At 42.0% G+C, this 19,693-nt stretch overlaps 1 protein-coding gene across 1 annotated transcript; it reads right to left on the reverse strand.

Moving 5' to 3' along the window:
• Positions 1-196: 196 nt before the first annotated feature.
• CIDEA (cell death-inducing DFFA-like effector a) lies at positions 197-19,687 on the reverse strand. The gene is made up of 5 exons (XM_019545778.1): positions 19,644-19,687; positions 13,494-13,650; positions 9,620-9,766; positions 7,318-7,496; positions 197-4,038 (listed from the first exon to the last, which is right to left on the reverse strand). The coding sequence occupies exons 1-5, from the start codon at positions 19,679-19,681 to the stop codon at positions 3,909-3,911; spliced, it is 651 nt and encodes a 216-aa protein (XP_019401323.1). The 5' UTR covers positions 19,682-19,687; the 3' UTR covers positions 197-3,908.
• Positions 19,688-19,693: the final 6 nt, after the last annotated feature.

Below are 19,693 nucleotides of genomic sequence, written 5' to 3' on the forward strand. Positions count from 1 at the left end.
TTCACAGTCAGGGCGGCTAGGATCTGGAACCAACTTCCAAGGGAAGTGGTGCTGGCTCCTACCCTGGGGGTCTTTCAGAGGAGGCTTGATGCCTACCTAGCTGGGATCATCTGAGCCCAGTTTTTTTTTTCTCCTGCCCTGGCAGGGGGTCAGACTTGAGGATCTATAAGGTCCCTTCCGACCCTACTTCTATGATTCTATGAAACCATTTTAAAATAGCATTTGCATCTTTGGTTCTATGCATTTTCAAACGAGCAAGGATACATATGAACACAGAATTAGACTAAGGGAAGTCAAAGGAAGCCAGCAGCAATTTATTTTTATTTTTTTTACTCTACTCTTGGAGAGCGCAAACTTTTTTTGCTTATGGATTATGAACAGTGTCTGAGTCAACAGGATTGAATACTTCAGTGAAAAATTCCTTTTTTGGTAACTGGAGAGCTTGACTTTAAGCGTATTGGATGGTTGGTACGTGAGGTAAACTACTGCAGACAAAAGGGCACTAAAATGCAGGCAACAGGCAGAGAACTTTGACACTTACAATTTCATAAGCCCCAACCACAACAGTAACAAGTGCAACTCCACTAGGAATTAACTAAAACTTAAACGAGCATAACAATTGAAACTGGCTTTACTATGGCAGTAAAACTAGTTTTCTCTGCATTTGCCTGAACTAGGAAGCTTTTGCTCCAACTCATTTGAACCATACCAAGAAACACCATGGGCTGCAAACAGATGTCACATTTGGCCTGGGATAAACCATTTCATCCCAGGACAAGATGCAATAATTCAGACATCTATGTCCACTGCCCCAGGATAAATCCTAAAAAAAAGTTCATGGAATAAGAAATGCTAACACTGTTTATTCTGGAACATTGTGAAGTGTGCCCAAATGGATACCCCAGGACTGCATCATTGAATCAATGGCAGAAAAATAGCGGTGCATTCACTAAACCCTGATTAGAAGGCCAACATGTGTACATACCAGTCCTGGGTCATTTCTGCTCTGGGACAACTAGTCCAGGGACAGATGCAACATCTGTTCTTAGCCTGAAGAGCACACCACTGTTTTATGCAGTTTTTTTTTCTTTTTTAAAGCAGACTACATTGTTTTTACAGTCCCTCCCCCCAGTACACACCTCCTCTCCCCAATTAAATCCATACCTCTTAATACATGATAATAATTAGTATGGCTCACATTTGGAAGACTGATCTCCTACAACTTTAAATCAAATCCCCTTTCCTATCTCTGAAGGATGTCCTTAATAATAGGAAATAGCATAATAAAAATAATCCTACTTCATCTAGATAAGAGTTTGCCAAACTTTTTGTTATTGAATATCCCTTCCATTTATCAGCTGGCCACATACCCCTACCAGCATATATTGTATATTTAACCCCTTAAATGCCAATTATTATTATACTAACAATTAAATTCATCATGACACAATTTCTCTCATGTATCCCCCAAAGATGCCTTGCATGCCCCCAAAGGTATGTGTACCACAGTTTAGAAATCCCCGAGCTAGATAATGGAAACTCATTTCAAAAGTATCGAGGTTTTTTTCACTCATTCGATTTTCCAAACACTTTTTGTTCCACTGTGTGTGTGAAGGTTCAATACGATTTGGGACATGTTGCAACTCTGCTCAGGTGTTTGAATTAGAATAGGGAAAGACTTTGAGGAAGAGACTTTTTGGCTGTACTGTTACTCAGGTGAACAATCAGTTCAACTTTTACATGTTAACTTCTTCAGAGAAGCATTACATAAGTGAATTTGAAAAAGGCTTTAAGAAATTCATGTTAGGACCCATTAACTTTTGATAATTTCCCATGGTTTTATGGATTGCTAGTACCAAAATTAATGTTTCTAGTCAAGTACAGAAAGAGTAAATTTAAATAGAATAACACTGTACAAAACAGATTTCCAGAATGCTATAGATCCCTAGCACTACAGAGACAATCAATACAAATCTAAACTAAAGCAATGGTAAAAGTTAAATCTATTGCATTAGAAACTGCAGGGAATTAAGTTTATTTACAGCATGGACACCTACATTACAACCCAGAAGTCTAACAAGTAATCAATATTACCACTGCAGATTTAGTACGTGTCTTGAATCTTTCCACCTTGAATCTTTACAACTTAGATGTTACTGTTCTAGGGGCACTGATCAGTGCTCATACTTCTTAAAAGATGCATTGCCATTTAAGATTTTTTTTTAATTTCTGAAGAAGCAGAATTAAGGCTTTAATTTTACTAACTTCCTGTTATCCTTTTCCTGTTAGTTAGAGAGAGGGGATTTTTCTAAGAAAAATATCCATCTAGCACTCTTGGATTACACAATTGTCCTTTTGGGGAACCAAAAAGGGCAGAGATGGGTTTGAGCTGTTAATCTAATCCTGCTTCTTTCCCCAGGATTTTTTTCCTTCTAAACAGCAGTGAACAGAAGAAAATGCAAGTGGCTCATGGTGTGGCTTCAATGCTGAGAAAATAAGCACTTTGAGACTGGTAAACTTTCACCAGCCAAGTGTTCTTTAAAATCTACTTTTTAACAGTGGTGTCTTGCGGAGTCCCAGAAGACAATGCAATTATTGCCTTGAAAGTGAAAACACTTGCCCGTTTCAGTTCAGCTATTTCTGGGGTAGTATTAATTTATACTCTCTTATGCCTGGTGCACCACATTTTTTATACTGATAATCTATCAACTTTTTACTGACAAACTTTTTTACTGACATATTTCTACTGTCAGTAAAAAAAAAAAAAAGGAGCAATAATCATCTTGGGTTCATAGACTGCAGCAATGATTTTCCATCTTGCTTCCCCCAGCAGAGGTCCTCCACTCACCCCACACCAACATTCCTGACTGTAACCTACAGTCTGCTCCTCCTCTCCCCAACTCTGGCCCCACTCTATCAAAGACCCCTGAGGAAGCCAACCTGCAACCAGCAGTATTACAGGATGGGAAGCAGCAGCAGCATATGGCTATAGGGGGAAGAGTCTACAAAACACTAAAAGAAGGTTTGCTGCACAGTGCTGTGCTCCTGCTCAGACACCAGGTGACACTGCTCAGCTCTGTGCTTCAATCAAGCTCCAGCTGCCCAGCTTCTTTCCAAGAGGGAGCTTCACAAAACAGCTTAGGCTTGACAGTTTTTATAGAGGGCTTAAATGAATTAATGGAGTTTACGGACAGAAATTTTCAGCCTGAATTTTTCCTGGCTCTAAATTTATGGACAGATGGCAACCGTGCTTGCACTACTAGAGGGCTAAGAAGAGGAGATGTATAGAAGCAGTTACTGTGTTGTTACGGTGCTTGAAAGACATGCCCCACGTAGAAATGATAGCAACTTGCATTCAGTTTATGGCTTATGTTAAACTACCCAGTCAAACTCTGATGCAGTGAATTTTATTGTACTGGAAAAAGTGGTTGCTTATTTACATTTTAGTAGAAATGAATAGTATATTTTCCAGAGTGAATACTATTCCTAGTAATATTCAGGCCTCAGGACCTAAAAGCTAGGGAGAATACCTTTTGAAAGTAGCCTTGTAGGTGAACAACTACATTATATCATATTTTGAGCAGTGCAGGCAAATCCATTGTATGCACAGAGAATGCATGGTTTGATGCACAGTTTGGGTTGATATTTGCCTCCCATTCCCAAACATTAGACACCTTTTTAATTTATTGCATTCAAAAGAAAAGACTTCAACCCAATTTACAAGTCACATTCTTACAAGTGAAACGATCCACACAATTTGCCATGCAAAGTTTCCATTCACCTCAGTAGACATCCAGCTACTTTGAGAACATTAAGCCTTCATCACAGACCACTACCTTTAAAGCTGAACATGGAAATGTTTGAAAAGAGAAAGGATCCAGAATTAAAGACAGTGAGACTGCCCATCATTAGTGCTTTGAATCTGTACACATGCCCTCTTCCTCACAGTCACCCATTAACTGCAACACGTAAGTTCCCGTGAAGAGGAGGAATTGCCCAGTTACTTGTGCCAGGTGGGACACAAGACGAAGCACTTTCCTACAAGAAGAAAAAAAGTGTCAGTAGCAGGCTATGGTGAAAGAGACAAGAGGAACTGTCCCTCCCTCCCCATTTTCTTGTTTCAGACCAAAGAGCTTTTGATATGAACTCAGAAGATTCATTAACAACTTTCTTGTTTCACCCACTTCCAGCTGTTTGGGAACACACAGCTACACTAGCCAATAGCCTCACAGTCTACTGCCAGTGCAGTTCCTACTAGTTATAACGGAGCAGTGGATATATTGCATAGTTGGTCCCAGGAAGAAGAGAATGCACTGAGCTACTAAAGCTTTCACCCACTTAAACCATTCCCAACACCGCTGTGCCTTGAAGTGACTAGGAAATCAGTTGGATCCCCCCAGCATTACTTCACTTCCAATTTTATGAGCAACACATTCCTCTAGGCATGTGCTGACAAAGTCAGGGAAGACTCTGGCTAAGCAAGCACATACTATTGCTTTATTAGAGGGGACTTTTAGGGCAAGCTGGCAAGAATACTGGTGGACCTGGGAAAATTAAAGTTTTGTCCTCACACTGAAATAAATATATATCTGTATTCTGGAATGTAAGTGCTGAGAAGTAACAGTTTAAAACAAGCAAGGTTAGACAAGGTATTGGATCGTTATGCCTCTAGAATTAAGACAATGAAAGCTGTACCTTTATAAAGAAGGAGCAAGAGCCACAGACTGTAAGAGTATCAAGCACGCAGATTTAAGTCTATTGCTCATTAGGCACATTTCTTTCCAGTCTCCAGATATTTAAAAAAAATACAACATTAAGACCAGGTACTACACCAACAAATTTGGCTTTCACTATTAAGCCTCTGTCTTTAACCCCACTTCCTTTCCTGCCCAAACAAGAGTTCTAGATTTGAGTACCAAGCTAAATATACTAAGGAAACAGGCAAAAGGGAGTTGCAAATGCAGATTACAGTAGGAATCAGTATATAAAGAGCTCTCCTTTCCTCCAAGGGAAAGCCTGGCTTTTTCTGCCTAGATTCTTCTTGGTCCTTGGGCAGGAATAGGAAGCATTATTCTAACATAGCCCACCTTGCCAGAGATTTTTGTTTAGTGTGGAGGACAGGTTCTCGTCCCCATGTGACAATTCCATAATTCTTTTACCAGCAAAAAAAGAAAAAAAGGTTTACTTTGTAATCAGCATCCAAGTTACTCAAGAGAAATAAAGCAAAGCACTATTACTACTTCATTTCCAAGCGCTCTTCAAAGCAATCATTCCTTATCCCTAATATTGTACACACCCATCTGACCTGAGTTCAGGATGTTCTCCTCACAATTAAACTACGAAGAATTCGTTTGGTGGGGCTGGTCCTACAAAGTTGTTAGGCCAGGCACAGCCTTCCATACAACTGAGTTTGAGAACAGCTGCAACATGAGTGACAACTGGCCCTGGGTGTGAAGGAAGTTATTTGTTGTTCTGTTGTATATTTGATCTCGGTCAAGACAGCAAGAAACTGTCAGAGGAAATTCACCAAGTTTAGCATGCAGAAAGCCCATGCCATGCCACTGAAATAACAACTGCGGTGTTTTTAAAATCTTTTTCTTCATATTCTGTAGGAGGATGTGGAGGAGAAATCTTAGAAGTTTTAGAATAGCAGTATGGTCCATTGGCCAGTATTTATGAATTGTCAAGGTTGTTGCAAGTCAGCGAGGTTGTCTCAGTGTCCAATTTAAGTGCATTTAGGCTGCTATATCTTTGTATGGAAGGGAAGTTGTTTTGCATGCACTGGCTTTGCTTCTGAAGGCGGTCTTTATAGCAGTGGTGACACATAGGGGTGTGCACCCCTTGAGTGCTGGTCCACCCCCTGATTGGCCATGCTCCCCACTTAGGTGATGGGCAGGCGGGAGTGCCAGTGCTCCCCCTGCGAGCACAGGCCGGGGAGTGGGAGCGTCAGATGTAGCACCGTTTGGCCACTTCCCAGCCAATGAGTTTTGCCACAGGGGGACCCCACCCCTGCCCTGGGTCGGCAAGATCGGCCGCAGGAAGATTCCCCCTGGTCACTGTGGGGGGCATGTGTCCCCCCTGACTAAGGTGGCACCAGTCGCCCATGAACTTTATAGTCTCCAACAAAACTCTAGGTATGTCAGCTGCTTTCCTTCTGCCTTCTGAACTTCCTGTGTCAGGTTTCTCTCACCAGCTGTAGTTCTGGCAAGAGGATAAGGGAACTGTCAGTTACACAGTGGACCTTGCACTGGCTGAGAGAATTCGATTTTAATTCCCAATTATGGGGTTGAATGCCATGATTTTGCTCTGGTATGAGAAATTTTACAGATATTAAGAAACTAAGAGGTGTTCATTTTAAAAGAGTCTGTCAAGCCAAGTTGTGCACTCAGCAAAGTGCTGTGCATAGGTATGAAGTAGCACAGGACCACATCATCCCAATGAAATCATTCATTTTTCCAAGATGGTCAATTTACAACTGCCAGTTTACAACCTTAATTTTAGCTTGGTGCCCTGCTTAATTTTAGTGGCTAAACAGAGTTGGAGGGCAGCACTAAGACTAGAAACAGGCACAACAAATAATGTTCACACTTAAGACTTAGAATGCTTGGATCCATCCATGCCAGAAAGCCACTTTGAAGTTCTCATTTAAACATGGATAAAGTCTTCATGTTTGTCTAGCTACAAAGCTGGAATGAACAGGTTTTCTATATTCTGCCTGCCCAGCCAGCAATAGAGCAATTAGGGGAAGCAACTGAGATATCCTGTGCTCTAATCCACCAAAGAAAGAAAAAAAACAAAAAACCCTGAGGTGGGCAAGAATGCATTTTCTTTCCATTTGACAGGAGAGTCCGGGAACACTTGTGAGCCAACTAGAACCCAAGTTTAGAGTTATAAACACAACGTAGCAAGATTATATTTTGATTTCAAAATGAAGGACTTTGGTATTCCAGCTTTCTTCCCCCAGAATATCGGTCTCATTGACTGCATTACATGGAATATACTTCTATTGTTATAAAAACTTAAGTATACACCTCATTTTAGAAGTAGTTTCTATACAGCAACTTTTCTCATGGAAGTGTTATGTCTTGCATTCTTGGGGGTTCTGCCACAGAATCATAGGTACATTAATGGGATACTGTAGTTACTATTTTAAGTATCATGCATTATGGGCCTTTGTCAACTTGTCGATGTTAATGCTGACATGACTTGCAAGTTTGTATTCTTTGCTTTATCATTTTTGATGAGCTCATGCTCCCTTGACCACTGTATATCTATTTTAGATCCCCCACCACCCTGCAATTAGAAATTCAAACTTACCGCAGCACATTTTTTGCTCCCATACACTTGATATCATATGACACAGAGTAGATTTCATAGAAAGTAGCTCTAATATTTAAGCAACCAATGAAGTCTTTCGGATTCAGCTTGTACAAATCAAATGTGATGTTGGCCACGCCCATTTTCTTTGGTTGCTGTACAGCGAGGCAATTTGCTCCCTATTAAAAAAAAGGAGAAGGATTTAATTTTTACTCAATATTGAATAGTTCCTGATAATGTTGCCTGTGTATTAAGAGGTTTTAACATGCAGCTCAAACCTCTTGATTTTGTAATCTTTGGGTCTGAATCCAAAGTCTTCTTTGTCACACCTATTTTTACAAGGTATTGCTACCTTGGATGAAAGGAAGTACAGAAGACTGTGACTTTATGGCTTTTTAAAAGTTACTCAAGGTCTGGTCAGGCCTTTAGGCCTCTCAAGTATGTCTAATTCATTAATTTAATTATCAGGGGTGTACTTGGTAGCTGTGTTGCTCTGAGACAAGAAGACATACAAAAAGCTAGAACTCTTGGTTCCAAAATGATACCTTTTATTAGAAACTGAACTAAAGGAAAGTAAATTGTTATGCAAACTGATGCTTTGTAATGTCAAAAACAGACATACAAAAAACTAGAACTCTTGGTTCCAAAATGATACCTTTTATTTGACCAACTGGAAAATGGCAAGAAAGCTTGCAGAAAAGGACAGTTTTCTTGCCATTTTCCAGTTGGTCAAATAAAAGGTATCATTTTGGAACCAAGAGTTCTAGTTTTTTGTATGTCTGTTTTTGACATTACAAAGCATCAGTTTGCATAACAATTTACTTTCCTTTAGTTCAGTTTCTATCTGGAGAGGAGCCAGGACTTCATGCACTATCAGACTTGGAATCCAGCATGGTTGCAACACTAACAGTGAATTCAAGTTGTTTAGCAAAATAAGTCATATTGACACAGCGCTCCACGAATCTCCAAGAAAAAGAGGACTTTAAAAGCATTTGTTATAGCTAGTTTCTAATAAAGAAACCCAACATTCATTAGTAACTTAGATGCTCAACATTTTTATTTTATACTAGTTTGTTTTGTGGCTGAGCTTTGGAATAGTATCTCCTGAATTGCTGATGTAGTTCAAGTTATACCACACAGATTGGTGCAGAGCACTAAGCAAGGAAAAACAAGAGTGTCATGGAAAACAAAGGTAATTTCAACATCATTTTGGGTTGGTCTGCTCAACATTAAGAAAAGTTGCTCTTGGTATCCTCATCTTAAAAGGAGGAAAGAAAACCTCTTTAACTAGTTGCCTGTATCAGTTCCACACTGTAGGGAGACATCTAGTGGATATACTGTATTTTAACTGTTTTACTATAGATAGGGGCATATTGGCACAGCTGTTCAATTGTCTCACTCCAGTTCTAGAGGCATGAGCTGAGGTTTAGTTTAGACTTGTGATGAAGTCCATCCCTACTCAACCCAAATTTAGATAGGGACCTGGTCATTTTGCTGCAGAGTCAAAGGTTGCGCGTGCCATAGCAAACCACATTTCATTTATGTGCTGTTGGTGATGCATACATCTTAGCCATGCTGCTTCAAAGGGCTGCTATGCTCATGCTTAACCTTTAATTTATTTATTTTTATTATCTATTATTATTTTATGATCTCCCGAGGTCCCTTCCAGCCCTAATGTCTATGAAAATCTAGTTAATTTACCACAAACTGAAGCACATCATCCAGTCACCTCAATGCGCAAGAAATGCCAAGACAACGAAGCTAATTACAGTTAAAAATAGATTTAGTGGGGACAGTTCTCATTTTATTGAGAGATCAATATCTACTGCTGGGGACCTGTGATAATTACTTCAGCAGGCTTGAAATTTGATTTAGTTTCTTATTTCCACTTACAGATCTTAATTGTTCGCATACAAGCTGCTGGCTGGTACCAGTTCTTTAATGACTGATGGCCCCAAGCCATGAAAGGCATCTTGGAGTATTTTTTGTTTTAGTAGAAGACTGGACAGGGGAAAATTCTTTGCTAAGAGAGAGAGAGAGAGTAAAGTACTGGCAGCCACAGGATTTCATCCCTACATACATGAACTCTGATAGAAGCACTGTAATTCCAGTCCATGAAGCTTTGTTGGAGGTGCTGCCTATTTTACTCCTTCAGAAGAATTTCACAGAAACCTTGGCAAGCAGATTAACATCATACTTTCAGAGGAAATTGTTTTCCTCTTCCAACCTTTTACTGCCACCAAACTACCATCCTCCACAATTCTCCTTTCACCACCACTACATAAGAGGTACTGCTACTTACTAGTGTCCACTTCTGTCCTTCTTCTAGAATCATGAAGTGTGTATTATCCCCAAGAGACTGAAAAAACTCTTCTGTATCTACAGCCGTACCATCTTCCTCCAAAACCAAAGTAACTATTCCAGCTGTAATAAGGAAGGCATCCAGGGTCTATAATAAATAGAAGAGTGAAACACAATTCAGGGTGCCAACTCTTAAGTTCCTTCTGAAACATATTTAGGTATAAAGTCATTTGCCAGATAATCCAGAACAACATCATCACTGATGGATCTGGATCTGCTTTCAGCTGACACACTGGGATACCTATTTCCAGAATATACTTCAAGGAGTTGTATTGCTTCACTTAATGTCTTACCAACTTCTGCTCTAGAAGATGCTTTTCTCATCTAGTCGAGTAACTAAAAGCTGTGTGCAGCTGGAGAATGAGTCTTATTCAAGCAAGCCTTGATAAGTCTCTGGGTTAGGGTCAGAAGGGAGAGCAACAAGGGTGATGTCATGGTTGGTGTCATGGTGCTATAGACCAGTGGTCTCCAAACATTTTTGATCACGCACCCCTATCAGTAAAAAATGTTTGAGCATGCACCCCCAATATATGTATATTTATATAAATAGAAGTTCTAATATTTTCTTCCCGCACCCCAATGGATCATCTTGCGCACCCCACTTTGGAGACCACTGCTATAGACCACCAGACCAGGAGGATGAGGTGGATGAGGCTTTCTTCAAACAGCTAGTGGAACTTTCCCTGATCAGAGGCCCTGGTTCTCATGGGGGACTTCCAATCACCCTGACATCTGCTGGGAGGGCAATACAGCAGTGCACAGGTAGTCCAGGAAGTTTTTGGAGAGCGTTGGGGACAACCTTCCTGGTGCAGCTTCCTGGTGTTGGAGAGGTCAACTAGTGGCTGTGCTCTTCTTGACCTGCTGCTCAAAAACAGGAAAGAATTGGTGGGGAATGTAGTAGTGGATGGCAACCTGGACAGCAGTGACCATGAGATGATCAAGTTCAGGATCCTGAGGAAAGGAAGAAAGGAGAGTATCAGAGTATGGACCCTGGACTTCAGCAAAGCAGACTCTGACTCACTCAGGGAACTCTTGGGTACGATCTCCTGGGAGGCCAGCCTGAAGGGAAAAGGAGTCCAGGAGAGCTGGTTGTGCTTTAAAAAAAACCTTACTCAAGGCACAGGAACGAACCATCCTGATGCACAGGAAGACTAGCAAGTATGGCAAAAAAAAAGCCTGGCTTAGCAGTAAGCTAACGCAAAAAGGAAGCTTACAAGAAGTGGAAACTTAGACAAACAACTTAGGAGGAGTACAGGAATACTGCTCAGGAATTCAGGGATGAGATCAGGAAAGCCAAAGCACAACTGGATTTGCAACTAGCAATGCACACGAGGATAATGAGAAGGCTTTGTACAAGTATGTCAGCAACAAGAGGAAGATATGGGAAAGTGTGTCCTTTACTGAATGTGGGAGGCAATCTAGTGGCAGATGAAGCGGAAAAGCTAAAGTACGCAATGTCTTCTTTACCTCAGTCTTCACAGGCAACATCAGCTCCCAGATTGCACCTAGCAGTACAGTATGGGGAGAAGGGAAGCAGCCAACAGTGGCAAAAAAACAGGTTATGGACTATTTAGAAAAGCTGGACTTGGGCAAGTCCATGGGGCTGAATGTGATGCACCCTAGGGGGCTGAGGGAGTTGGCAGACGTGATGGCAGAGCCGTTATCTGGCCGTTATCTTTGAAAACTTGTGGCAATTGGGAGAGGTTCTGGATGACTTGAAAAGGGCAAGCATAGTTTCCATCTTTAAGAAAGGGAATAAGGAGGATCCTGGGAACTACAGACCTGTCAGCCTCACATTGGTCCCTGGAACAATCATGGAGCAAGTTCTCGAGGAATCCATTTCTAAACACCTGAAGGAAAAGGTGATTAGAAAGTCAGCATGGATTCACCAAGGGCAAGTCATGCCTGACCAATATGATTCCCTTCTATGATGAGATGAGTGGCTATGTGGATGAGACATACCTTGACTTTAGCAAAGCGTTCGATATGGTCTCCCACAACATTTTTGCAAGCAAGCTAAAGAGGTATGGGTTGGATGAATGATGAATAAACTATAAAGCGTATAAAAAACTGACTGGATTGTCAGGCTCAAAGGGTAGTATCAATGGCTTGATGTCTCACTGACAGCCAGTATATCAAGTGGAGTGTCCCACGGGGCTGGTCCTGGGGCCGGTTTTGTTCAATACCTTCATCAACGACCTGGAAAATAGGATGGAGTGCCCCCGCAGTAAGTTTGCAGATGACACCAAGCTGGAGGGACTAGCAGATATACTGGAGGGTAGGGCTAGAATTCAAATTGGAGGATTGGACCAAAAGAAGTCTCATGAGGTTCAATAAGGACAAGTGCAAAGTCCTGCACTTAGGATGGAACAATCCCATGCACCAGTGCAGGCTGGGGGCTGACTGGCTAAGCAGCAGCCCTGCAGAAAAGGACCTGGGGGTTACATTAGACAAACTGAATATGACTCAACAGTGTGCCCTTGTTGTGAAGAAGGCTAATAGCATACTGGGCTACTTAAGTAGAACCATTGCCAGCAGGTTAAGGGAAGTGAGTCTTTCCCTGTATTCAGCACTAGTGAGGCTACATTTGGAGTACTGTGTCCAGTTTTGGGCCTGCCACTACAGAAAGGATATAGACAAATTGGGGAAATTAGGGCAGTGAAAATGGTTAGGGGACTGGGGTATACTACTTATGAGGAGGGGCTGAAGGAGCTGAAGAAGATAAAACAGAGGGGATTTAATAGCAACCTTCAACTACCTACAGGGTTGTTCCAAAGAGGGTGGAGCTAGACTGTTAGTGGTGACAGATGACAGAACAAGGAGCAACAGTCACAAGTTGAAGCAAGGGAAGCTTAGGTTAGATGTTAGGAAAGACTCTCTCACTATGAGAGTAGTAAAGCACTGGAACAGGTTACCCAGAGAGTTTGTAGACTCTTATCATTGGAGGTTTTTAAGACTGAGGTAGACAAAGCCTTGGCTGGCATGACCTAGTTGGGGATGGTCCTGCTTTGACTAGGAGGTTGAACTAGATGACCTCCTGAGGTCCCTTCCAACCCTAATTTTCTGTAATTCTATGATATTGCATATAAAATTTGGGTTGATTTTTGAGAAATGAAACTTCTGGGAATTAAGAACTACACAATATTTTAGAAGGAGACTCCTCATTGTAGATCACTTTAAAATAATTCTTTTCCCCTTTCCATTATCTATGGAAGGAGGTTTCTATGCTTATCAGTGGAATTCTAGATTTCACTGAATTCAGTCACATTTTAAGTATGAAAAGGTCAAAATTATCCAGCCCATCTTAGCTATTATTATACCCATCAGAAGTTAAAACAGAAATTTAACCTTCAATTAAGCTTCCTCTTCTCCTTTAAATCTGGAGAGAAAAATATAATTTTAAAGCTATTTTAGGGAGCCATGAATTTTAAAAATTAAGGCTCCTTTAGCAAATACCGTAATGGTCTATTTGTGTCTTAGAAGCCAGTTTTTGTGATTTGGGTCTAATTTTCAACTATTTGACTTTACCTCAGCCAAAACAAGGTTTGCACTAAACTAGAAAAGACTCGCAAGTCCAGACAGTCTTACTGATGGTGGTAAATCAGAGCCAAAAAAAGGACCACAGTAGCATAACTACTTTAAGGTAAGTGGAGCACCAGTCCTAGGCACCGATTTGGAGGGGCACCAGCAGCATCCCACAACATGTAGCACCACTATCCCCCTCTCCCCCCCTCTCCACTCCACTCCCTGTTCCTTGACAGCATCTCTGAGTGACAAAATTGTTAGTTATGCTTCTGGTGCAACATTGGAGATACCTTGCTAATGAGGTCCCGCAGACTGCTTGCAACAACTCCTTTCCGACTGCTTCGGTCATGATTTGATATACGAAAAGGTCGTCCTGCAGATGCAAGAGGAGGGAACAGAGTCTGTCTTGTTACTGACCCAACAGAAACTCCCATGGATACCAGAGATCTAAAAATAAAAGAAGAGATGTATCTGAATTGAGAAAATTGATGTCAGTCATTGGGAAGGATGTGATAGGTTGACTACTGAATAAGCATGCTGCTCATCCAGTTCATAGGACATTTGTACAGCACTCTGGTTCCAATCGCATAACAAAACTGCCTGTACCAGCAGAGTTCATTAAAAAAATAGTGTTAATTTTAACAGGGTTAGTCAATTTGATGATGAAGTTAGTTCCTGCTGAGGAACCTATTTACTTCATGCAACAAGATTAGCTTAATGATTCCTGGGTTTAACAAAACAGTTTAAAGCCATGAATGAGCACTGTATACAATCTATGTACTGGGCCCGCATGATTTCTCACCAGCTGAGAAGAAAATACTTTTAAAGTCTTCTGTCATATGCCAGAAACTATATCATAGGAGAAGAAATGGTAGAACTGGAAATAAATTAGCAAAATCAAGTTCAGCACGATCACATGAAAGGAGGTGGCAAAAGAGAGAGGAGTAAAATCACTGTATGGTTCTACAATGACTTCTGAACCCTAGCCTTTTTACATAATTTTACCAGGCAGTCGTATACATGGGGCTAGCCAGACTTATCTAATGGGTCCAACAACTCAACACCACCACCTGCCATGAGCAATTTCACAATATTAGTTTTTAGAAAAATCACGATAAAAAGGTTTTTTGGATGATATAGGTTGAATTGATACAAGGTCACATCTTCATTTTAATTAGCAACATTTTACAGGCCTCATGTCTATTCAAATTACAAGTTCTAGAGGCAAGTCTCCTACAAAATACTATTGCTACACCAGATGAGCAATGAAACATCCCTACCCATATCCATCCAGCCCTGAGTTTTTATTCATCAAGGTGGGTCTCCTACAGGAAAATGTTTGCTTTAACTGTGCAACAGCTTTTTATTGAGAAAGCTTCAGCTTCTTGATGTCGCAGGTACAGTTTGAAGTGCAATCCATAAAAATAAAAAATGTTCTTCAATCAGGTACTTGAGCAATGCCAATAAATAGGCTATTGTCAATTCCTTTGACATGGAAAGGTATAAGGGGACGCTCAGATGCTCAGGTAAAAAAGGAAGCAAGAGAAAAATTGAATTATTCTGCCTACCTCAGGATGGTATATTGTGGGAAACAGCTAGAAAGCAAGAATTAAAGTTCTCTGGGATAGCCAGAAAGTAGTTAAAGGGCACATAACTTATTAAAAGGAAACTGGAATCTAGATCCAAGAAACTTCTGTCATCTCCCACCACCCAAGAGCCATATGAAGATTAATGAAACTCCCCTTTCAAAGAGAAGCGTTCTTACACCTCTGTAAGGAGGACAGGCTTTGTTCACAATTACGTTGAAGGGGAAATACAATTTATTCTTAAGTGATACAGTCTAATTTAAGTCTACACTGGAGGGGTATGCAGGTTTGTCAAACACCACTGCTACTTAGACTTTAATCAAATGAACTATTTTCAGGAGCCAATTTTATTCCAGTTAAGAATAACTCATAGAAGCAGGTATTCAGTCTAATACCTTTATAATCTCAGAGGAAAGGATTCACGCAATTAGCTTCCATCATAGCAACAGACAAATAACATCCCTCATGCTTTGCACAATGTAAGTTAGCAATAGTAATCTTTCTCCATTGTAGGCCATTATTTCTTATCAAGACTTGTGCTCACATCTTTCAGTTATTCACTGCTACTTCTGGGTACATTGGTACTTTATATGCTAGTATAAATTTCTGATTGAAATAGGAACTGGGATAGTCAGTCTTCCCTCACCCTCTTCCAGAATCAGCTGAAGACTCATGGACTAAATTTTCAGTACCGCCAAACAGCTTTCATTATTGTTGACTCTAACTGGTTTTCAATATGCTTGCTACCAGTGGCATTTCCTTTTCTAGGAGCTGGTGACTTAATATTGAGATCAAATGAGTCATCTCATTCAAAATATTCCTATAATTACAATTTGTTCCATGCAAGACTGAAGCAGTTTCTTTCCAAATTTTTTTCCCTCCCTCTTTAGAAGGGGAGTTCAGGTAATGATAAGGTACAGTATAAAACAGAACTCCATGCATTTCTCTACTGTGTGGATGTGCACCTCAGCTGTAAGCAAGCAAATGCATGTGTCAGTCTCTCCAAAACATCAGTTTACAAAGTAGCATGTGATATGGTATTTGCTCCTTGCTTGCTGCAAATGGTCAGTTGTTAGCTTTCGACTGCCACCTACCAGTTAGCCCAAAACTAGAGTTCCACACGTTGTCATCAAGCATAGTGGCCAGAACTACGAGGGACTTGGGCAGAACTTTGGTGTTCAAGTCTAGACTTCGAAATCCTCGGTCTATTCAGCTGTTATCTAACCCAGCAGGTACTTCAGTTCTGGGGATTTTTGCATTCTTTGGACATCTAAACTCTTGTGTACCCTCAAGATCCTCAGTTTGCACAGGATGGAGTGGCATAGCCGTATCAAGCTCACAGTTAAGCTTCAACAGGCTGAGAAGCACCTAGTTTTGAGGCTCTTATCTCCCCTCAGGAGCTTGTTCTGATACGTGCTCTCTGAGTACCCCTTACAGATTGAACTCAGGACAAAATGCAGTAGTGGCTGCCTTTAAGAGACAACTAGCCAGGGAAGATGTTTTTTTTCCTCTCTGCCTTTAATACAGTAGCTCAGGCTTTGAAATGCTCACCCAGCCCTGCATTTAATTCCCTGCCTCAAGGATTCAAAGCCATCTCTCCCCAAGAAGCTAGAGGCTACTAGAGTGGGATACAATTCCTCCTCTGAAGTTGCTTTAGTGCACAAAACAATTCACAAATCTTTGGCCAGAAGAGCATAAACTCTACCTTATGTATTAGGACTAGTTATTATTCTAGTCCCTGGTCCAAGGACTGTTTACTATTTAAGGCTTCAGGGGCATTTTGAAGTGCTTCAGATATGTCAACAATCCCAGGCATCAAGTACCATAAAACACTTAATATTGACTGTCAATACAGTGCTGTCAGTAGCTTCTATCATCATAAAGATTTTCCCCGTCAATTTTAAGAACCCTTGTCTTCCCAGAGGGGAAGAAACCAATTCATGCAAAAAGCCCCACAACCCTAAAGTATGAACAGGGCACATAAGCAATTTAATGCTTACCAATACAGTGAAGTGCTACTTAAGGCCAAATGCTAAACATGAATCTGAATATTAACTAAGGATCATGTAATGCCTCCTCAAATGTATGAGTTAACCTAATTTCTACAGTCTTGAAATCATGTTTCTTCAGTAATTTAGAGATTCAAGTCTACCCCAATCAGCGGCTTACTATAATGCTTCATTTTGGCTCCAGTGAGGAAACAAGTTCATAGGAGTAAATAAATACCTAGGATTCTCCTTAAAATGAGAAGCCAGCTAGGTCAAAGCTCAATTTTTCAGACTGTTAGAACTACCACCAGTTAACCATTTCCATCCATGGTCCTTGTCCCCATTTATATGGAGACTTTCTAAATTAAATTACATTCTGCCTGTTTAGGAAGATAGCACTTGGGATCAAAAGTAGTGCATTAGGCTGAGGTTTCCCTTGGTACTACAAAACTTCACTGATAAGGTGACATGATGACAAAAGCCAGTAAGCAAATTTGCCCTTGGACTCGTTTGGACAGCAGGCTGAGCCCTTGCATTTCTAAACATGATGTCTGCAAAAGACTCCACTTCTCATAAACCAGGGGTAGGCAAAATACAGCCCAAAGGTAGGCAGCTCATCAGTTGGATCGACAAAATCATTTGGATCTGACTCACCAACTGATTGTATTTAGCCCACAGGCAGGCAGCCAAGATCTCATGAGATCCAGCCTGCAGGCTGCTGGTGGCTATGGCCACTGCACAATGCTGGGCAGACAGAGCTGTTTCTACCATGCTGGGCAGGTGAAACCGTTTCCACCCAGCACTGATGTGGCAGCATCAGTCATGGAACTTAAGTGGACATCTCGATCCCCACCCAAAACCTACTGGCTGATACTGGTACCCAGAAGGGCTACTTCTATTGTGCCAGGCAGGTGTTGCTGCAAGCTGCAGACATGGCCAACAGGTTCTGGGTGGGGTGGGGACGCCTTGATCCCCACCCAAAACCTGCCGGCCACTTCCACAGTGGATACTGGGGCTGCTTCCATCATGCCAGGTGGGAGCTGGTGTAAACTGCAGATGTGGCCAGTAAGTTCCAGGTGGGATGGGGATTGAGGCGTGCTGCAGCTCTGGGCGAGGTGGCCCAAAATGTATTAAGTGGCCCTCCAGTCAAAATAATTGCCCACCCCTGTCATAGACAAAGTCTTAAATATACTTGTCTAGATCCTCAGCCACTAGTTTGGGAGCCCAGACAAGGTGTGTGTGGGGGGGGTGGGGTAGAGAAAGAGAAATGATTTTAGGGAAGGACAAGCACCAAGAACACCCAGAAAGAGCTCATTATATTTAACAACTTAATTAGCTAGTGGTTTACTTTTTAGAGCTAGGCAAGTCTACAGCTAGTATTCCTCAATATTGCAAGGGTCTAGCTTATTTTTCATCCCTTACTAATAAGTCATGCCAGTTCCAGGACTTGGCAGAGTGTTCTCATATGGAAGATAAGCATCTTCTAACTAGTCAGACATACAAGTGACCACTACAGAATAAGGCAAGGTTACAATCTACTTTACCTGTTCCTCATATCTGCAGCCCCCCCAACACACTTAATTTAGCCCAGAGGATTGTTGCTTCTGTTAGTTCAGCTACTTTTCAGTGGGTAGTAAGTGCTACAGAGAACCTGTGCACACTGTTGGCTTTGAAGACTAAACTTCACCCAGCATCTTATGTGCAAGAGGTCTCAAAGCACATTCTTAGACAACCATGCAACAGCCTTCAGTCACTTGCAGAACACCCACAAGTTGCACAACACCAATGGCTCCACTATATGGCCTGGCTTGTGACCTGTAGGTTAGAGTTCATAGACAAAAAATAAGTAAGCCAACAATGTCTGAGCTTTTGGCAGCCTTGCAACTGGTTTCAAACTGTACAACTGAGTCTCCTGTGGGTTACAGGACTTAAAAAAAAAAAAAAGTTAGTGGCCAAGCCAAATTGTACATTCATTGGAACATACAACGAGACCTTAACAAGCAAGTTTAAGACCGGTTTAAGATAGTGAGAACCAAGTCTTTCTATGGACAGAAGATAAAAAGCAGCAACATGAACATGTACCTAAATGTTTAAATTATAATATAAGTCTAACAGGTGACCCACAAACTCATATCACCAGGATCTAGTTAGAAATTCAGGAGGCAGAAGTTTCAGGTGACAGAAAACATGCACCAATTACTGTACTTAGGCTCCCATATTTTAGGGCACCAAGCATTTCTTAGCTAATATCTCTTATAAGAGGAAACAAACCTTGGTGCAGTGGAGCTCTCTCACCACCTTCAAATGCCTTAGAAACCCAAGTGACCGAGACGTCCCATCCTCCAGTCCGCTTTCAGCTGGATGCACCCTCACATAGACTCATCCCACCCCTTAGAAAATGCCAGCTCCCAGTTTTCCCTCATGGTTTGACTACAGAAAAACAACAAAGCGATTCTTCTGCCACAGAGAACTGGGGGGGTGGGAGAGGGGGGGTTCAAGGCCTGTTTTAAGGTGTCCTATTGGACACCTCCGGGTTCAGCTTGGGAATCGCACCAGGGCACTAACGCCGTGCGGCCCCGAGGCTCTCCCGGCTCCTCGGCCACCGCCCAGTTGAGGACCCCTGGTCGGGAATCGCTGCTTTCGTTTTTCCAGGGACGCGTCCCTGGCTGGGCTGGAGTTCAGCCGGCGCCCCCCGAGCGCCGGGGCTGCTCCGCGGGCAGCGACATCCCGGCGCTGCCCCTCACTTCAGCGCCCCGCGCCAGCCGCCCCTGTCCGCACACCGGCCCTTCTGTCTCCTGCTCGCCGCGAGTCCGCACTGCGCCTGCAAACCGCGGCCCTGCGCGGGAGCCCAGGCGCCCCCACTCACCGCAGCAGGGCACCCGCGCAGCCCCACACCGTGTCCATGCCACGCCGGTC

Source organism: Crocodylus porosus, unplaced genomic scaffold, assembly GCF_001723895.1.
Source record: "Crocodylus porosus isolate Cpor-Errol unplaced genomic scaffold, CroPor_comp1, whole genome shotgun sequence".
Classification (NCBI taxonomy): Eukaryota; Metazoa; Chordata; order Crocodylia; family Crocodylidae; genus Crocodylus; species Crocodylus porosus.